The sequence below is a fragment of the Amphiura filiformis genome, chromosome 16 (assembly GCF_039555335.1).
Source record: "Amphiura filiformis chromosome 16, Afil_fr2py, whole genome shotgun sequence".
Classification (NCBI taxonomy): Eukaryota; Metazoa; Echinodermata; class Ophiuroidea; order Amphilepidida; family Amphiuridae; genus Amphiura; species Amphiura filiformis.
In genome coordinates, this window is record NC_092643.1 from 51,416,035 (window position 1) to 51,438,582 (window position 22,548).

Sequence of the window (22,548 nt, forward strand, 5' to 3'; positions counted from 1 at the left end):
CGGGGGCTATCTCGATTTCCCGAACAATGATGTGACTTTAGACGCATCACATACTGGTCTATCTCGAGATAGACCAGTATGTAATGCACTTTCAATACGATATCGGAAAATTAACGATTTCACATACAGAACTACAACTTAAGTGTAGTTTTAAGCAATATTACATACATAAATATAATTCAAGATTCCACTTAAATAAATCTGCTAAGTATATGCTTTAATTTAAAACCACTTTCATGAAAATCCGTAATCTAATTAAATTATAGAAAGGTAAACTTAATACGAAGATTTTCAATTGCGATTTTCTAGAAATGCGTGTTTTTTCGAGATAGATCAGTATGTGAAAATACGTATTTTGAAAATAAATTAAACATTTTATAACTAATTATCTAGGAAAAATTGAGGTCTGTAATTTGTTGTATTTGAAGAGCTCCGTAAAAAAGAACTATATACCAATTGTCTCAAAAAAGTCAAAAATTCAAGATAGACCAGTATGTGATGCACCCGACGATATGTATTCCAACAGCGTTTTATTAGTCGACATATAAGAATAAATGATGGTAATTAAATGTAAAAATGATAAGAAACTTTTGATATGTTGGCAACTTAATTAAGCCTTTTTTATTTTTTATTTTGATGTTATCATATTAGAGAAATACCCGGGAGAAAAACAAACTATCGGTCCACTTTTCCTATTCCACTCCGCATTAAACCAGATGACCTCTACAGCCCCCTGCGTGCTATATATATGCCATGTGATCAGCAACAGCCGTCGGCGGTTTAATAGTGTTAAAATCGGAACAACGTGCATTTTGATGGCTGTTATACAAACCGCCCGATTTTTTTGGACTAAAAATACGACAATATCACCCATACCACAAAACACGCGACCTTCCATAGGACTGGGCTAGTTTCGCAATTCACCAGCAGCTCTCTGCACTGGAAAAACTGCCTTGGAGAAGGACTGCGGTGTCGCAGCCAGTGGTGTCGATACGGGGGGGCATTGCCCCCTCAGTTTGCCCCCCCCCCACACCTTTGAGGCCAAACCCCCAAAATCACGTAAATGTCCACTTTTTGCGGCAATTTTGAAATTCACTTTGCCCCCCCCTCATGCCCCCCTTCCCGAAAAAAATTCCTGGCGCCGCCACTGGTGGCAGCAAATATGCAAAGGCAACTGAACCAAGTTTTTACTGTAAAAACGTAAAAGTACTGGAGAAAGAAACAGAATAATTTCCCAGGAGGGTCCTGGGGAAGGGGGGGTGAAGGGGGGTAGCAGAACGTCCAGCCAAACTGATGAAAGTCCAAATCGGTATTTGCCTCTCTATCCCATAAAACACGTGTAACGTACCCGTAAGTTATATACATTAAAAACTCTATATTCCGGTTTATTAGTACAAAGCAGTAATATAGATGGATGTGTGAAGATTCGGTCTTAATTATTGTTCTCCTTTTGTGTCGTATACATGAGAAATTTCAAATGTTAATTTCAGAAATTAAAAAAAAGTGTAGTTGTCATCCTTGTTGGGTCTTGGTTATGATGCTTCATCTCTCGCCATTTTGTGAGATGTATGTGCACGTATTACGCGTATCGTGCGTATAGACGCAATCCAGCGTGCATGCAAGTGTCAAGTGACACAGAAACACGTAAGATCTAACTATGATAGTTAAGTCTCTTAAATAGAAAACTCATAGGATTAGAAGTCCCCGGGGAGTTTCTAATCCTATGCTTCTTTCTATTTCGGAGCTTACTATCATAGTTAGATTACTTCGTGTTATCTGTGTCCTCGACACTAAGCGTGCATGCACGCTGGATTGCGTCTATACGCACATGTGACCGCGAAATACGTGCACATACTACGACTGGTCAGAGATCCGCAGCATCATTGGAGTCTGAAGACTGTTAACTCAGGATGAATTATATGTGATTCACTTTTAATTTCTATGAACATTTAACAGGGTCGAAATCAGGCTGTATAGCTATATCAAAAACGTGTCTAATTAAGCTAATAGCTGGACTCCATCCTATTAAATGTTACAATAACAACCGTGAATATAGAGTTTTTCATGTAACAGTTTCCAACTCCAAAACGGGCCTGAGAGTTAGTATCAGCTATACTCCGGTAGATGTCTCAGGACAAAATACGACCCATTTCTTACTTTCATCAGTTTGGCTGGACGTTCTGCTACCCCCCTTCACCCCCCCTTCCTCAGTTTTAATGTTACCCCCTATGCACGGTCTAACCGGCGTAGTGCGGGTAGGAGGGCCGGCTGCAGATCGCATTTGCGCAGATCTGTCTCATAAGTTAGCAGTGTCTGTTAGCGAATCCGTCAGGTCATCTGATTTCGGCTTCATAATGGTATATAATATTTCTTCTCTCACATCCCCTCACAGTTTCATATCTAAACAATAATTTAGATATCACTTCGATCTGCACAGTTTTCTGAACAATGAACAGAAAACTTGCAAACAAACTCGAGGTTAAAAGCCAGCCTGAATGTACAGAAATATTAACTATTAAACACGTTTAATATAACACAGAAACCATTTCAACATGGAGATATACGTATATCCATGACATTTTCTTAACATAAGATCTATCAGTACAAAAAATATTAACGATTAAACACGTTTAATATAAAACAAGAACCAATTCAACATGGAGATATACGTATGTCCATGACAACTTCTAAACATAAGGCCTATCAGAAAAGTCCTATTACGCACCAATCAGAGTGCATAAAAACTGACCAATCAGTGAGCATATAAACTGACCAATCACCAAGCGGTTTTTTGATCCAATCAGGTCATCTCCCGCCCAAGGATCCTAAAAACTAACCAATCACAGAAAAGCTGTTAGAACCAATCAGGTCACAGCGCGGGTAGGATGAAGGACACATCACCACAGGGTCCACTGCCACGACAGTGCTGAACGCTCATTCCCACACAAGCTTTCAAGCAGATAAGATATCAAGCAGCCGACTCAGTCTCGCTATACAACAAACCTACGGGTGTATTGTATATAATGGACAATATGGATATGGACCACGAGGGAAATATACCGTCAGGACAGGCCCCTCCAAAGACTACACCCTCTCCCAGCCAGAGTACAGAAGACAAGAAGGAATCAGAGAAATGTCGCATCGTGACAGAATCTACTGTCAAAGAGCATGTACGAACGAAAGTGAACCATATCAACACTTTCGTTATAAAGTTGGCGGCACTCGAACACAAGAGCCAACTACTCCAAGACTGCATATCAGGCCAACAGAACCCACCCGAAGAATGGACCACCAAAAGGAAGCTACCAATACTACCGACAGGTATCCAATATTCTTTTTCAACTAAGATGGAGATAGATCAGATGCAGGCGCAATTCGATCAGGTATGGCTTGATACCCTCAACAAAGACATTTCTACAACGCTGATTCCGAGACTCAACACCAAGATTCAATCTCTGTTAGACGAGGCCCGTCAAGAGATCACTGCAGATATGGGAGGGGGGCCAGTAGGCGAGATGGCCCTTAGTCTTCTTACACGAGAAGTAGACAAGAAGAAAGAGGAGAGAAAGAAGACGTATGAAGACGGCCAGCGTTCCACGGCCGCTGCTGCACAAAAGAGAAGATCCAATTTGGCCCCGACACAACCACGGAGCCAACCCCCAGCGCAACGAGACTCCAGACCGAGACAACACAACAACCCGAGACACAGACCACACTCCAGAAACGGAGCACAGAGAGGTAGATACAAATCTGCAGGCTGGACAACGGCACATGACCGCCGTTAAACACCTTATATTTCAAACCCAACGGCTCTTTTCAGAGCCACCCCGACTTCCAAAAAGAGATGATGTCTGTCAAACATGTCTAATGACATGGACACAGCAAACCATATAATACATATAGTATTTTCAAATAAAGAATGAGCTAAGAAGAAAATGTCCACGGACATAACATAGTAATAGAATTTCAAATCCATAGACCGCTTATTTTAAGATATTTTAACATGTTTAAGCATGTAAATGATAGACCCACGAGTTTTAACATGATACTCCACAGGATATACTAGTATCTTAAATAATATAAAGGAGGATAAGTTTCACGAAACTCCCTTCACTTTATATCCATCTTTCCCCTAATTACAAATTAGGACATAATTATAGTCAACGAATTGGTTTCTCAAAAACCCACAAAACCTACGGGTTTTTAATAGAATTTTATTCTATTTTTCTTCTTTACCCAAGATAAGAAAATATGAAGAAATAACAAGATTTTTGGCTAAGTACAAGCAGGGACAGATTTCCAACAATAAACCATTATACGTCAAGGATCAACAGCCAATCAGACAAAAGCCCGCCCAAGGATCCTAAAAACGGACCAATCAGAGCAAAGCTAAAGATGTCCAATCAGGCAAAAAGCCCGCCAAAGGATCCTAAAACTAACCAATCACAGCACAGCCCGACAAAATGTTAGAGGCACCGGCCAGAGCAGCGCTATACATGTCCAGTTGCCTACACGCTTCCAACCACGCATCATCCATGGTTAACGATATCCATACATGATATGCTTAACCACAACGTCGTATACCACACACAACTCTTCAATCGAGCCTAGGTATATCATACGAAAAGGTTTTTTTAGTTTGCAACCTTATAGGTTTGCACCTCTACTCACGAGTAGTCATCAAGAGCTAAAACATGCTCTAAATAAACGGCTAAAACAGTTATTCAACATTGGGACCTACAAGATTTGTACCCATTTTTGAACGGCTCTTTTCAGAGCCACCACTTGTCTCCTCATCTTATGAAAGAGTCCAAGATATACATGGAGTTTTGACCGGATGTTTTAACACTCCCCTCCAAAAGTATATACCTCACAGTGTGGTAAAGAAAGAAACTACATAAGGGTCCACGGACTTTTAAAGAAATCTAGAACGGAGATTTCTAACGGAAGCGTACATATCACCATCACCCTTCCTCACTATATTAAATTACTAGAGCAACAAGACACGTAAGAAAGATTGATTTTGTAGTCCACGGACTCAAAAGTTAATCAATTAACTAATTTGTTTTAAAAATAAGTTTAAAACTTTTTTCTTTAACAAATTAATCAATTATCAGGATCAGGGCCTACGCTATACAGAAAGATAGCGGCTTTTCTCACATGGCGAGGAACAACAGAGTCAAACGCACCCTCCACCAAAGGAAAATTAAGAAAACATCACGGTGCTCAAGACTAAACCACAAGAGCACGCAGAAATTAAAGAAAAAACAGCAAGAAATAGAGAGAGCCTCGGCTTTCATTACTAACCTATCGGACTATGAGCTTTCGGACGACCAAATCCTAGCTCTATCCAAAGGTCTTGGGTTCATCCCTACTCCCGACAAACCGAGCAAAAACGCCATCATGCGTGATTGTAATGACCTCATAAGAATTATGAGAATAAGGTACCACGCCTCACTCAGTAAATGGCCTAAAAGACACAAGTTCAGACTTCCATCGCAATGGCAACCAGGTCCCACCATGTGCAATGACCTGGAAGATTTTTTCGAGAATCTTAAAGTGGAACTGTCCGAAATCCCAACCAAGAAAGTCAAACCCAACTATAACCCAAATGAGAAAAGGGCATGGGAAACTCTGAAGAAAAACACTCAGATAATACTCAAACCCTACGACAAAGGTAGAGGTATAGCAGTAATATCTAAGCAACACTACCTAGAAGAGGGATACCGACAACTAAGTAGAAATGACCAGTACCTAAAACTAGATTATAACCCTACAAAGACTACAGCAGACATGCTACACAGTCTAGCCTGCGAAATGTATGTTGAAAAACAAATCGACATAGCTTTGACAGACTACCTGGACCCATTTAATGGGCAAATGAGAACCCCGGTTTTCTTCATGCTACCTAAAGTCCACAAAACCCCTCCACCAGGAGTACGATTTGTAGGAAGACCAGTTGTCTCCAACTGCTCCTCTCCACTGGAGAGGGCCTCAGAACTCATAGACTTCTACCTTCTACCAGTGGTGAGATCCCAACCCACTTACCTGAAGGATACAGGGGACACCATCAGGAAGATCGAAAACTTGACTCTACCTCAAGGCATCATTTTAGCCAGTCTGGATGTGGTTTCGATGTTCACATCGGTCCCACAAGATCAAGCTTTTCGAGTTACTTTGGAGACACTCGCAAATCTGGACCCTTTTGATTACGACCCAATCATCCCAGATATGAAATACATGGCAGAACTCCTACGCCTGGTGTTATACAGGAATTCTTTTGAATTCAATGACGAATACTTCCTACAAACCTCAGGGGTACCTATGGGCCAAAGATCATCAGGTAGCATCTGTAACCTTGTAGTCCATGAATTGGAAAACAAGATCTTACAATCGACTACACACATCCACACCTTATACAGGTATATGGATGACACGTTAGTTTTCTGGACGGGAAGTTTAGAAGACCTACAAACTTTCGTCCAGCAGGTGAACACCTTCCACGACACTTTGAAGTTTACATATGAAGCTTCCGAGGACACCATCCAATTCCTAGACCTGGTCATATACAAAGGCAAACGCTTTAAAGAGAAAGGTATCCTGGACATCAAATGTCATACAAAGAAAACAGAGACAGGACAATTCTTACATAGATCATCATGCCACCCACAGCCAGTTTTCGATGGTTTCGTACGCGCTGAAGTCATGCGATACGCAAGAAATAATAACAACTATGAAACATTCTTGGAAAAGAAAGATTTCTTCATGGAGAAACTTTCCACCAGAGGCTACAGCGAAGCTGAACTTCTCAAGGCGGGTTCCTCAATCAACTTTGAAGACCGCCTTTTATTCCTCGAGGAGAAACCAAAATCTCGAGAAATACCTTTGGTTTTCAAAACCAAATATGCCCCGCATTTCGCGGGGAAGCGCATAAAACAGGCTATACAGAAACATTGGAATATTATCAGCAACAATCAGAAGCTGAAAACAACATTCCCCAAACCACCAATGATAGCCTACAGCAGAGCTGAGAACCTGCGGGACTCACTAGTAAAGGCCAAACTTCCATCTCCAGAAGAAGATGATCACACTTATGAGGACTTCATGAGGCACGAGGGCACCCTCCCGCCTCACCCACCTTACAACAACTTCAAGAACTGGAAACAGAGAGTAGGGGTTTCAACAAATTTGTAGCCATCGAGGATTCAGATACTGAATCCACCAACATACAATAGATCTCTCAATCTGAAGATTTTGAAGAGACGAGGTATCCAGCAACTCTTCTTAATTGTAAACATTAAGAAAATATGCACGAAGACATATAGGCCTACGCAACACCTTGTTAGGTGACAACATGACTTCACCACCAACAAAATAGATAGCCTATAACTTCACGAAGATCTTTCAAATATACACAGGAAGAGGCAACAGATATAGGCCTACGGACCTATACCAAACACAAAGTCACCCAAGCACCCACCTAAACCAGGAATAGACAAGCTCTCCAAAGAGGTTCCAAAGAAATAGGGCCTCCAGCAAGCTACTGATGAAGGACCATCGTATTCCGTTTACATGGTCCAGAAACACGTGTCTAGCAAGCTGCTATATAGCCTGGACTCGACCCTGTTAAATGTTACAAGGTAACAACCCCTAGTGAATCACATATAATTCATGCTTCACTGAGTAACAGTTTTCAGACTCCAAAACGGAGCCTGAGAGTCGTAGTATCCAGCTATACTCCGGTCACATGTCTCAGGACATGCGACCCACCTTGTCTTAATCATCAAGTGGACACAGAAACCGAAGATCTCCCCATAACATGAAGTCTCTTATAAAAAACTCAAATGACGGGGACTTCTAATCCTATGCGTCTCTTCTATTTCGGAGCTAACTATCATAGTTAATTACTACGTGTTATCTCCGTCCCCGACACTAGCGTGCATGCACGCTGGATTGCGTCTATACGCACCATACGCGAAATACGTGCACATACCTCTCACAAAATGGTCAGAGATGCAGCATCATAACCAAGACCCAACAAGGATGACAACTACACTTTTTCTTTAATTTCTATGAAATTAACATTTGAAATTTCTGCATGTATACGACACAAAAGGAGAACAATAATTAAGACCGAATCTTCAAGCACATCCATCTATATTACTGCTTTGTACTAATAAACCGGAATATAGAGTTTTTAATGTATATAACCTACGGGTACGTTACACTCTTTTATGGGATAGAGAGGCAAAATACCGATTTGGACTTTCATCAGTTTGGCTGGACGTTCTGCTACCCCCCTTCACCCCCCCTTCCTCCATAGCAAGCTGCTATATAGCCTGGACTCGACCCTGTTAAATGTTACAAGGTAACAACCCCTAGTGAATCACATATAATTCATGCTTCACTGAGTAACAGTTTTCAGACTCCAAAACGGAGCCTGAGAGTCGTAGTATCCAGCTATACTCCGGTCACATGTCTCAGGACATGCGACCCACCTTGTCTTAATCATCAAGTGGACACAGAAACCGAAGATCTCCCCATAACATGAAGTCTCTTATAAAAAAACTCAAATGACGGGGACTTCTAATCCTATGCGTCTCTTCTATTTCGGAGCTAACTATCATAGTTAATTACTACGTGTTATCTCCGTCCCCGACACTAGCGTGCATGCACGCTGGATTGCGTCTATACGCACCATACGCGAAATACGTGCACATACCTCTCACAAAATGGTCAGAGATGCAGCATCATAACCAAGACCCAACAAGGATGACAACTACACTTTTTTTTTTTTTTTCTATGAAATTAACATTTGAAATTTCTGCATGTATACGACACAAAAAGGAGAACAATAATTAAGACCGAATCTTCAAGCACATCCATCTATATTACTGCTTTGTACTAATAAACCGGAATATAGAGTTTTTAATGTATATAACCTACGGGTACGTTACACTCTTTTATGGGATAGAGAGGCAAAATACCGATTTGGACTTTCATCAGTTTGGCTGGACGTTCTGCTACCCCCCTTCACCCCCCCTTCCTTAGCAAGCTGCTATATAGCCTGGACTCGACCCTGTTAAATGTTACAAGGTAACAACCCCTAGTGAATCACATATAATTCATGCTTCACTGAGTAACAGTTTTCAGACTCCAAAACGGAGCCTGAGAGTCGTAGTATCCAGCTATACTCCGGTCACATGTCTCAGGACATGCGACCCACCTTGTCTTAATCATCAAGTGGACACAGAAACCGAAGATCTCCCCATAACATGAAGTCTCTATATAAAAAACTCAAATGACGGGGACTTCTAATCCTATGCGTCTCTTCTATTTCGGAGCTAACTATCATAGTTAATTACTACGTGTTATCTCCGTCCCCGACACTAGCGTGCATGCACGCTGGATTGCGTCTATACGCACCATACGCGAAATACGTGCACATACCTCTCACAAAATGGTCAGAGATGCAGCATCATAACCAAGACCCAACAAGGATGACAACTACACTTTTTTCTTTAATTTCTATGAAATTAACATTTGAAATTTCTGCATGTATACAAAACAAAAAGGAGAACAATAATTAAGACCGAATCTTCAAGCACATCCATCTATATTACTGCTTTGTACTAATAAACCGGAATATAGAGTTTTTAATGTATATAACCTACGGGTACGTTACACTCTTTTATGGGATAGAGAGGCAAAATACCGATTTGGACTTTCATCAGTTTGGCTGGACGTTCTGCTACCCCCCTTCACCCCCCCTTCCTCAGTAAGTAGGATTTTTTGGCAAAAGTATGGAAATTTGTGGCAAAAGTAAGTGGAATTTTGTGGCAAAATGTGGAAATTTGTGGCAAAAGTAAGTGGGATTTTTTGGCAAAAGTGTGGAAATTTGTGGCAAAAGTAAGTGGAATTTTTTGGCAAAAGTTTAGAAATTTGTGGCAAAAGTAAGTGGTATTTTTTGGCAAAAATGTGGAAATTTGTGGCAAAAGTAAAAGCTGTTGGAAAAAGTAAAACGTCTGTTGGAAAAAGTAAAACGTCTGTTGGAAAATATAAAACAATTTTGGAAAAAATAAAACAATTTTGGAAAAAATAAAACAATTTTGGAAAAAATAAAACAATTTTGGAAAAAATAAAACAATTTTGGAAAAAATAAAACAATTTTGGAAAAAAATAAAACAATTTTTAGCAAAAGTGGCACATGTCGTACACCGTACCTGGCCCTGGAAGCTATCCAGATCTAGAAGCAGGGACCTTCATTGAACCGAGACAACCTGATCAAACCCAGCGGCACCAGGGGAAGGAAACTTCCGACTTCGGTGACGTCATCAAGTGTGATGTCACCTGATCAGGTTGATCTCTAGCCGTTTCCAAGAAAACATCAGAGCTAACAAGTTACAACATCGGCTGATGACAAGGAAGTTCCTCGAAAGCGCTCCCGGTAAGCGAAATAAACAAGTAGTGTTGAAGTCTAAATTAATAATTTTCATTGTTATTACCACTAGTCCACTACGTATGAATCTGCAATTCTACAGTCATGGACAAAAGTTTGGAATATTTTTATTTTTGTATCAAATGCAGTTTTCAATCATTATTAGGAACAGATTAGTTGAGCTGAGTAGTGCTCAGTTGAATTTAATTGAAAGATATGAATGTCCTTTGATGTTTATATCACACAGTTTGTCAATTAAACAAAGAATAACCTGAAGAAGCGCATTACAATGGAAGGATCACACAATCGCAACACTTTTTGGCGATCTCTTTGTATAACAAAATGAGATTAAAGACACCAGCAAATTTTATTGTTAAAACAAAAAGTTAAGCTTTAACTGAGATTTGTTCAGATAAGTCTCTTGCTTGAGAAAACACATCTCAATATTAATTTGGTGTGTCCACCATTTGCTAGCTCAAGGTCATTTAGGCGGCGTGACATTCCCTCGTCCAGGTTTGCCAAGGTCCCTTGTGGAATATCTCGCTAGCAAGCAATGAGGGCGTGTCTAAGTTCTTGCAGGTTGATTGGTTGGTTGTCCATGTTACCTATCCTGCGGGAGACTTTTGCCCATAAGTTCTCAATAGGGTTCATATCCGGGCTCAAAGCCGACCAGTCCAGGTGTACTACATTCTCATTTTCAAGGAATTCCATCGTGTGTATGGTTCTGTGCGCCGTGGTGTTGTCATCTTGGATCACGAAATTGTTCCCGAAGTCTCTTCTTGCAAACGGAAGCATACTGTATCAAGAACATACAGGTAGTGGTCCTGGTTCATGTGTCCTTCTAGCATGTAGAGTTGTGATTTCGACATATTGTGAAATGCTCCCCCATATTGTGATTCCACCACCATCTTCCTGGACTCTAGGAAGGATACAATCCTCAAGCAGGGCTTGACCAACCTGTCTTCGGACCTTGAATCGGTCATCTTGTCTGTAGAGGCGGAACCGGCCTCTTCACTGAAGATCACATTACGTCAGTGGTCTACTGTCAAATCCCTATGTCTCTGTGACCAAAGCAAGCGCACATGCCGATGTCTTTGCAGAAGTATCGGCTTTCTTATTGGTCGTCTTGCGCGAAAACCTGCACTAACCAGACTATTGTTCACAAGTTTCCTGGTATCAGGCGCTTTTATGGACCTCAGCCATTCTGTTCGTAGCCGAGATGCAGACTTCGTCGCAAAGTCTCAGGAGAGATCGGTCTTCCCTGGCGGTTGTGTTTCGGGGCCGACCTGACCTTGGTCTAGGTGTAGTAGTTCCGGTCTCCCAATGTCTCTTCAAAATTTTAGAGACTGCACCTTATGTAATTCCTAAAGCGGCACCTATATCCTTCTGTCTGTAGCTGCAATTACGTAAGTCGATGACGCCGCCGTATAAATCTGCGCTCAACTCGTACACCATGATCAGAAATATCGTATACAACAGACAGGTTCAACAAAACAAAGCTGGTTTCTTCACACCGTAATGCAACAGCCAGTGTAACCTTATGAATCATATCGCTAAAATAACTGCAAAAAGGATGCCCGATGGTTCATTGGTCAGGCATAAGGAGCCATTGTCCTACATTAGGTATTGTGTGATATGGAATTGTACCTAAGACCTTGGCAGACACCCGTGATCCATTTTGCATGGCATATGGGTTATTAATGGTAAGAAATCTGCGCTTAAAAACAGGGTTATGCCAAAAAATAAAAATATTCCAAACTTTTGTCCATGACTGTATATGGATGTAAGATGTTTTGAAATTATGTCTGAACAATTATGAATAAAAATCCCTTTAAAAAGGAATGGAGCGCCCAATGTGTACTGATTGTATACTGTTTCAAAAGTCGTGACAGGTGTTTTCTCTAATTTGACTGTTTGACCCTATTGACCCACATGACCTTGGATCCAGGGTGACCTCGGTTTGATGACCTCTGACTACGACCTTATGTTCCCCTCATTTAACAATTTGAACCAAATGTAGTTTATAACACTCCTCCTTTCATTCCTCTATCTCCCATGTGAATTTTGCGAGATTTGGATCTGAAAAACTGAATATTTGGTATTTAATTCAAATTTATTATTATAATATTATTAATTTTACCAAGTTTAAGCCCAGAGGGGCAGCATGATAGCGAAACTGTTTCATCCCGTTGACCCCCTATGACATACATACATACATAGTGCACGGTTATAAGTTTTAAGACCGGGTTATTACTGAAAGCAGGTACCGTCTGTGCCCTTCATTTCTTATTATAATTAATTTGACCCTTGAAATGAATGTATAAAACCACAACAAATGAACCTCGTATTAAAATATACACATCCAATTTCTTCACGGTGGATATAGCATGGTGTACCACCGCTGATAGGTACCGAGTCGCCGTTCACAAATCCATGCATGGGCACCACGTTGGCCTAGGCAATTGGTACCCCGTTGCCTAGGTGGTACTCGGCAAAGGTGGTGCACCATAATTGAGAAGTTGGATGTGTACTACATAAGACAAAGTGTTTGTAATTAATTTACACGAACAGACTCTTTATGGTCCAACTTACGTCAAATTTTACCCTTTACCAGGGCACTTTCGGTCTTATCACTTGCAGTATATCACACATTTACTTCTTACTAAAAGCAGAAATACGTTTTGTTTTATGATTGTAAAAATATCTGATTTTGCAACACACTGATATTATCATTGTTTTTAACGTTTCGTTACGATTAGTTCAAACGGTAGAGGCGCGTTAGTTGCACCTAATGTACTCTCAAATGTAATCGGAGGAGATTCATCTGGCTTCTTGAAGGAGAACTGATGTAAGAGATGCGTGAAGTACACAAATAATTCCATCTTGGCCAAGTTTTCTCCCAGACAAGCGCGTCTACCTGTTCCAAATAGAGACAATGATGATAATATAGTTAAAATAAAATATGACGGTCCACCACACAAAACTAATCACTAACATTTACACAACCCAAACGTGAACAATTGTTGTAGTCAAGTTTACTAGTAAAGTTGGGAAAAACAAAACTAAAAACAAACAAACACTTTCATATAATTAGACCGTTCAAGTTAGCGTTACAAATTCGCCAAATTCCCTAATAATAGAGCATGTTGGTAGAGGGTCAGAGTATTAAATATGTTTTATCAGTCCAAGCGGTGTAATTACTACTTACCAATACTAAACGGTGCATATTCGTTCTTGTGACACAGATCGCCATTGCTATCCAGAAATCGCTCAGGTTTGAACTTTTCTGGTTCATCCCAAGTATCCTGATTATGATGAATAGCCCAAAGATTGGACATAATCATTGTTCCTTTTGGAATAAAATGTCCACGTAAAGTCGTATCCGCCGCTGCAGCATGGGGCACCCCTAGAGGTATGATACTGGCGATTCGTTGGACTTCCATGATGGTAGCTTCTGTAAAGGGCAGTTTATCACCCACTCTTGGCAGAGAATTTCTACCAACGACTGCGTCAATTTCATCTTGTACACGACTCTGGATGTCTGGGTATGCTATCATGTATAAGAAACACCAACGTAGTGTGGTGACAGTTGTTTCAGAGCCAGCCACAAATAGTTGCAACACAGAATGAATTAAGTTGTCATCTGACAGGGAAACGATACCGCTTTCATTTTCTTTGGTACTACTCGCATTCATTTCATTCAGAAATACGTCAATGTAATCTTTACAATTGTCACTGTCCAAATTCTTCCTATGTTCCTTAACAATTTCGTTTACAAAACGAACCATATGTTCAGTGGTTTGTTTTGTGATCCTTTTGAAAGCAGGAAAAAAGTGTGCGAAGAATGGGACAAAAAGTAAAATACCACTAGATGCAGATGACTCAAACTGCGCTTCAAGGTGGTGCAAAAGCTCTTGAAATTTACTATCGGTATACTCGAATCTTTTCCCAAACATAACTGCACAAATCACGTTTGATATAGCTATGGTTAGAATCCTGTGCGGATCTATTGGATTGGATTGATATTTAGCCAATTCTTTGATGACATGATCTGTTTCAGTTGAGATTTGGTCTTGGAATCTGGATTTACCGATGCCAAAATCACGGAAGGTACTGAGAGTGAAGCGACGCTGACGATTCCAAGTCTGTCCACAAGCGAGTAAAACTCCTGAAATACAAAGAAAACAAACACACAACACGAATGAACTAAACAGACTTCACAAAAAGTATAAATACGCCTATATCATGATATGGCTTCAGTACTATTGAAGTTGTCTAACTTGTCTTCACCAAGGAGGTTAGTGTTTACAATGTTTTGACATAATAACGAAGGATGCATGGTGTATTTACGCGGATTTTGATACCCCGTTTGTCTAAGGTAGTGCTGTGAAAATACGCGAATTTGAAAGTAGCAGTTTCTACGGCGATCAATGGTTATTCGCTGTCGTAGTGCACGTTAGTAACCATTGGTTACTGCTCCAAGCCTGGGCTCATACACCTGTTCCGAATTTTGATATGCCATAGGCTTTGTGTTGTGATCATTTCGATCAGTGGTTCGTAACAAAGAAAGCGTGATCCAGTTGGCCTAGCAACGGTCATATTGTAACGTGCACTACGACAGCGAATTATGCAAGCATGGTGCGTAGCACGTAAAGATGGTAAACCGCCACCGCATCTTCGCGCTCAATACAAATAACTTTTAGATTCGAGTATCTTTCATTTAAAGCACTGCTGTGTTGTTAATATAAACACAGCCAAATAAGTCGCCACTAGTTCCATCCCCATTTAATCAGAGTCTGATGAGTTTATGGCAAAATAATATAATAATTTTTATACACTTTCCTTCGAAGGTTGATAAGATTGATACCAAATTTGATATCAAACGGTCAATCACCGTGAGCATAGGAACCGTTGTTTGGAAATTCGTGCAATTTTAAAAATGACACAGGGAGTGCCAAGAATTACGTCGCCTGAATAGGCCGGCAGGTTAATCAACATCTACACGCATCTGAAAGATCTAATTTCATTGTCTTTAAAGGTTTACCCATGCAAGTCAAAATGCAAATCAAATATCCCGCTCTTTTAATTGTGCGCAGCAGGGAGGTAAATAACATGATAACTGAGTGGGCAAATGCCCACCCAGTAAATTATTTTGCCCACCCAGTAAATTAAACTTGCCCATTGCCCAAAAGGGCCCACCCAGTAAATTATTTTGCCCACAAAAAATTGGGCACCATTATATTAATTATCATAAAACTAGTATACCATGGTGCATCTCTTGATGAAATGCAAGTTGATTTCATCAAGAGATGCACCATTGGCAAAATAAACATTTAAATAAACATTAAAATGTTAGGAAATAAGTTAATATAATTCAGGATTGGCCATATATTGCTAACTTCTAGTAAATTCATTTACCGGCTTTATTGGACAATATCGGGGAATACCAACATATACCACAGAAATGCCACTTAAAAACCCATAAACTTTGTGAAAAAAAACCCTGAAATAATGTGCAAATTTGGATAAAATAAAGTTCCCCATATGGGCTGAAGAGAAGTTACACAGTAAAAGTAAAAATATTATTTCCCTTTAATACCACATAAGAATATTACCCTTCCCATCAAATTTTATTGGGTTTTTCCTATAGGAGTAATGGTGAGTATGTCAAAATTGAAATATAATACAGTACACACTTGTTCTTGAAATTTACAATATAGGCCTACATGAATATGGTAATATCGGTATAAGATGCATTTATGGGGAGGGTAAAGTCCATTTTTTACAACAAATCCAAATTCAACGCAAGAACTAGTCTACATTTCCGAAAATTCAAACGCCCGGATGCCATTAATTACTGCTGCCCACCCAGTAAATTATTTTTTCCAAATTTGAGGGCAAAAATACATTAAATTGCCCACCCAGTAAATTATCCTTATTTACCTCCCTGGTGCGCAGGCAAGTTGCTTCGGGCCACATAATAAGCTGATATCATGCATTGGCTTTTGCGTGGTCAATTCGTAATTTGTCATTTTTAAAATTGCACGAATTTCCAAACAACGGTTCCTATGCTCACGATGATTAAACTTTTAAAATCAAATTTGGTATCAACCTTCGAAGGAAACTGTATAGAAAATTATTATATAAATTATTTTGCCATAAACTCATCAGACTCTGATTAAATGAGGATGGGACTAGTGGCAACTTTTTATGCCATAAAGATGACACAGTTGATGAAGTATAATGAAGAAATTAATGGCCTTTTCAACCAAGAAAAAGCAAGCCATAAAGCAATGCTAAGGTGGGAATCCAGAGAGCTGGAGAGCAGGTAACTGTCAAATTTAGCATTGGCGTATATTAAAGGAATGACCGAGGAGACAAACTTCTACTTCTAGACTTTGCTGTCAACAAAGGATTTAGAATCATGAACACATTCTTTAAGATTAAACCCTCTCGGAAGTGCACATGGCGAAGTCCAAATGGCACAACCAAGAATGAAAATGACTTCATCCTCTTAGACAAGCAACACATTGTTACAGATGTATCTGTTCTCAACAAATTCAATACAGGTAGTGACCACAGATTAGTAAGAACTAAGATCCGCATTAACATGAAACTGGAAAGAGCCAAGCTAATGCGCAAGAAGACAGCCAATTTGATCCTAAACAAGCTACATCAACATTCACTAGAGTTCCAGTTAGCCCTACAGAACAAGTTTGATGCACTGGAAGATACAATGAAGGAGCGTGATCTTACTGAAAAATCCAAAGCCATCGCAGAAACAATCAATAGGAAGAAAAACTCTCAGAAACCACTCTAAAGCTTCTTCAAGAAGAGGAGGGAAATCAACCAGCAAACCAACATTCAGAAAATAGAGTACTCGGAAGTATGTAAAACCATTAGGAAACGAATGACGGCAGAACTAAGAGAACACAGTGTCAATAAGAAACAGCAAACCTTGGAAGCAGGCAGAAGCTAAAAAAGACAAAACAAGCATTAACACTTGGGAGATCACAAATGGATGCCCTGCAGGATGAGGATGGGGAAGTAATAACAGACCGGGATGGAATTGTATCCAGATTTGAACATTTTACCAGGACCGCTACAGCAGCAAGATCCCAGTAGGAGGCCCACATTTAGTCTCAACCAGCGATCCCAATATACCACCCATCAACACAGATGAAGTATAAGATCTGCCCTTAAGGATATAAAGAAAGGAAAGGCACCAGGAAAGGATGAGCTACTGACTGATGATGTGTTGAAGGATGGAGTGAAGTTGTAATTAGTAAGCTAGCTGATCTCTTCACACAGTGTATCCGAGAAGGCAAAATACCAAACAATTGGAGTAATGCCATTATCATCCTTCTTCATAAGAAAGGCAACATCACAAATCTATGAAACTATCGTCCAATCAGTCTTCTATCCAATGTTTATGAGCTTTTCATCAAAATCATCACCAATAGGCTCACTACTACCTTGGACTTCAACCAGCCCCGAGAACAAGCCGAATTTAGAAGCGGATCCTCTACCACAGATCACCTACATGTAGTAAACCAGATCATAGAGAAAGCAAAGGAATATCAGCAACCATTGTGTTTGGTTTTCGTAGACTATGAGAAGGCTTTCGACAGCATTAAAATTCCAGCTGTACTACAGTACAGGCATAGAACAATACCTGGAAGCGTCACTAGAAATTAGCATGAGGTCACATTCATATGTAAATAGCGTATTGTTATTTAAATTTGTGCCCAGACGTATTGAGGGCGACAGTCATGTTATTCAAACAGAGAATGTCTTGATGCGCCAGGCATGTCAAATTGCTGAGTGAGTGTGTATAAAGCCCCCTTCTGTATAGGTAATAAGCTATCGTGTTCCAGTTTGTTATAACAAAAAAATAAGTATTATATTAAATATATTAAGTGTGTAAACTTTGAAATTGACGTGAATTTGAAGTGCAGAGCTCCAAATCTAGCTAAATCGTGTAGTGTGAAATTATGCTGTGTGACCCCCTCTGCGTGGTAGAATTATATTCATAAAACATTGAATTTAACACATAATATGGGCAGCCAACCACGATTTATCAGCATTTAAAAGATATATTAATTAACAAAGATAAATAATCAATAATACAAATGACAATTTAACTAGTAAACAAGTCTGAAATCTTAAAATGTTGCCACGTGATGTCCCGAACACATGATATGTCAACATGTGACCATTATTCAGATTTACCGTAAGTATTTGGAGTATGGTGCACCAGGCAACCGTGTATTTCTTTACCTCCGTATAAAATCAATAATTCATGCTGGGAGCCAAGTAACATTCTGTCTGCTTAGTGCAGATTGGTATTTCATTTTACTTGAGAGCATAATAGAAATACATAAAGACGAATAAGGCGCCATGATGGAAAGCAATGGAAGGTCAGGTCGGATATCAAAGGTTATTTTAACTTCAAATACTATTTGTATTTCACACCTTGCCTCTGTCACGTATTTCCTTCATATTATTGACCTCAAGTCCTAATTTTGACTTTAAAATGTTATTTCATATCAAATTAGTAGACTTTCTTTGAAAAAAACATATCACTGGTGCCTGATGGGAATACCCGTCCGCCATTTCATTAAATTGGGTCGTTTTCGCCTGGTTTGTGCCCAGATGTATTGGGGGCGCGATATACTCTCATTGAACAGGCAAAGTTCGCAAAACTAACAACGTTTTTATTTGCCAATATCAATTAACATGATCCAAGGGGTCGAACATGAATTATTCATAACGGATCGATAACTGGCCTCACTTTCTAGCTAGTAAACCAGCGGAATTTTTCATAGGTTTTGCGTTGCTAATAGAACAACCGTGAATTTAGTGTCACCCCCTTGGTACAGGCAGTGGTTGACCAGGGAATCGAGAGCACATGTCAACATGATCAAGGACATTATACAGCAAAGGAACACCTACCATCCGGCTACACTCTGAGAGCAACAAAATCAACATTCACCTGGGGTTCGACAGGGAGATACCATATCACCAAAACTTTTCAACGCAGCTCTGGAAGCCATCATACAAAAGCTTGATTGGGAAAAGAAAGGGATCAACATCAATGGGGAGAGGATAACCACCTCTGCAGAAAACCCTGATCTGGAGTCTATGCTGCAAGCCCTCAACAATGGAAGTAACCAAGTGGGGCTGAAGATCAACATGAGCAAGACCAAAAGTATGTTCAAAATATTTGCATCAAGAATCTACATTCACCAAACTGCACTAGAGTAGAAGTAGAAGAATGAGGTGATGCAGAGCAATAATATGCCATTATGTCTTAAAAAGAAAGTCTACAACCAGTGTGTCCTCCCAGCCATGACATAATATGGCTGAGAAACATGGGCCATGACTCAGAGAATGAAGCAAATGTTGAGAGTGGCTCAACACAGCATGGAAAGGAACATGCTAGGGATCACAAAAAGAGACGGAAAACAAATGAGTGGATCAGAAGCATGACACAGGTCACCGATGTCATCCAGACTGTGAAACAAAAAAGTGGTCTTGGGCAGGTCAGCTAGCTAGAACATCAGATGGGCGATGGACCAAACTGTTTACACATATCAAAACCTTTAGTAACATTTCAGAATCAGTGAATCCACGACAGACTTGGCCATTCAAAACGCAACAGAAAACTGGCTAAAAATGACCAAATTTTTCTTTAAATCGCCGTCAATTTCGAACTAGTGAATTCTATTCCCACGTTTATATTACCTTGAGATATTCCTTAACCCTAAAATTATTTTTTGTTCACGGAGTGAACATTTCCCCCACTTGAACCCATATCTCATATGCACAGTTTATCCCTTACATACACTGTGTGTTAAATAGCTATTGTAGCCAAACAACCATGTGGTAAAGAGGCTAGGAAATAATTCCTAATGTCTCATACACAGGTTTGTATCCCTTTATCTAATCCTGTCCCACATGACAAGGACTTTTTAGCACATCTTATCTTGTATTGAGACAATGGCAGCCAGGACCATTTTTTTTCTTTTTTTTCTAAGCATGTTCACTATTGGATTGAGCCATCACATGATTATAATAGGCTTTACTGATTGGTGGGTAAGGTCAATGCTATTGTTTATATTGTGATAAGGCTGAGCATATTACTGCATGAAAAATACACTACTATTTTGATACAGGCGATTTACTCAATTCCTTCCAACTGACAAAATCTAGTTCCTGTTATCTACCCAGTAATGTTTGCTTATCATAATTGGATCCCTAATAATTATTGGGCCAAGGTTATTATCTGCATGGTATATTGATTGAATTTCAATAGGCCTATGATAGTGTAAGTGATTTGAAAGTTTCTATTTCTATGAGTTTCTTGCTGGATGGAGAGTTATATAAGCTAGAGTCAGGATGTAGGTATCATTATGCGTCAAATCACTAATTTATTGTAAAATCAGTGCAGAGTAGGTTAGATATTAAAATGAAAAGTTAGAACAAATTACTATACACCTGATCCGTGAACTGTGTCTTTTTGAAAGACTCTTCTTGTTTGAAGCTGTAGGTGCTTCCATGAACCCGTCTGAATTTTTATTTATTCCATGTTTTCACTCAATTGTGTTCCTTTCCCTGCGTGGAATCAAGTTTTTGTGGGTTTTCCTGTCAAGCCTGCCCTGTTCCAACAGTCACTCTACGAAATAGCGCTACGCTATTAAAAATGTCCTCGGGTTAATCATAGACTATGGGCTAATCTACTGTATAGACATTTTCCCTGATGGTCATCTAAAAATGGTTATGATATACCTGAATTTAGTCTCGCCGCATAAAAAAAACTATGGGTACCCCCTAATCAAAGTCAATTCTAGTCCCTTCGATAACTCGCTGGGTCTGCTAGTCTTAGTCACAGTCTATATGGCACAGCATAATTCGCATTACAGTGAAATGCGACCAAGCGTAGACTTTGCGTAGACTATACGATCTATTTTTAGCATGACTCCATGCTCCACAGAGCTCGCGTTGATCAAGTTCAAGGTCACTCTCGCTTTCATTGCGCAGTGAATATTATTTTGGGTTGGGTAAAAACATGTTACTTTTCACATAGCTGTACTATGCAGCATGTTTTCATTAGATTAATTGAGGAGGGCAAACTACACTGATCAATGTGCCTTTTGTTTGAAGCAAAACGGACATATGTTTTCCATAATACATCGATTTATATTTTCTTTGTATCATATTGTTTTTTATCAATAATCAATGTACTTTAGTTTAATGAGCTAAAATGACTGTAAAGGCTCATTTATAATATGTAATTTTGTCAATATTTTGCTCAAAATCCATGCATAAATGTTCAGGGTACTTTATTTTGCATATTTTTGTGTTTCTAATATGTTTTTATGTATTGTATATTGAAGCCGCCCTAATTAATTAGCTAATTTGCATAAATGCTAATAAGTTATGCAAATTAGAGGGCGGCTTCACTATATAACTATTATAAATTTTACATAATTTGAATTTACCTGTTTCAGATGCTGGTATAATGGCCATCTTGGGTCTATCGTTAAGAAGAGGGTTGCGAAACGCCTCTCTTACGGACTCGTAGTCGTTAACCACCACGACCAGTTTTGTCGCTAAATGCATACTGAATACATTGCCATAGTCTTTTGCGATGTAGTCAAATAATCGAAATGGCTCCTTGGCATTGCAGCCCGTACGGTACACATAGTAGGCTAGGCTAGGTAAGCAACCTAAAATTGGTAGACTCCACGGTCCTGGTGGGAGGTTGGTAGGTTTCCTGAAGAAATACAATATCACAAGAAATACTAACACAGCGATGAGAGCTGTGCTTGCATCAATAACGAAAGCTGCCATTGAAGGATATAACTGTCGTGAAAGCGAACGAACACAGGAAATATCAAAACGGTTGGTCGGTGCCTATATTCGCAGCTATTAGTCGCACTACAATAGCTACGATAAGAACATGGACCAAAGGTTTATGGACAGGTTATCAAGTTCAAAGGCATGTATTGCTATTGCATCATGAATATTGACCCTACGTCTATTTGTCATGTACTCAGTCAGCTAAAAGCAGTCAGCTGATCGTCGTCATTGGAGTAAAGTCATAT

At 39.7% G+C, this 22,548-nt stretch overlaps 2 protein-coding genes across 2 annotated transcripts; one reads left to right on the plus strand and one right to left on the minus strand.

Annotated features, from left to right (window-relative positions):
- Positions 1 to 1,129: 1,129 nt before the first annotated feature.
- LOC140136171 (cytochrome P450 2J4-like) lies at positions 1,130 to 22,522 on the minus strand. The gene is made up of 4 exons (XM_072157883.1): positions 21,943 to 22,522; positions 13,647 to 14,606; positions 10,224 to 13,355; positions 1,130 to 1,245 (listed from the first exon to the last, which is right to left on the minus strand). The coding sequence occupies exons 1-3, from the start codon at positions 22,292 to 22,294 to the stop codon at positions 13,177 to 13,179; spliced, it is 1,491 nt and encodes a 496-aa protein (XP_072013984.1). The 5' UTR covers positions 22,295 to 22,522; the 3' UTR covers positions 1,130 to 1,245; positions 10,224 to 13,176.
- Positions 5,161 to 7,194, plus strand: LOC140172727 (uncharacterized). Its single transcript, XM_072195859.1, has one exon. The coding sequence runs from the start codon at positions 5,161 to 5,163 to the stop codon at positions 7,192 to 7,194; it is 2,034 nt and encodes a 677-aa protein (XP_072051960.1).
- Positions 22,523 to 22,548: the final 26 nt, after the last annotated feature.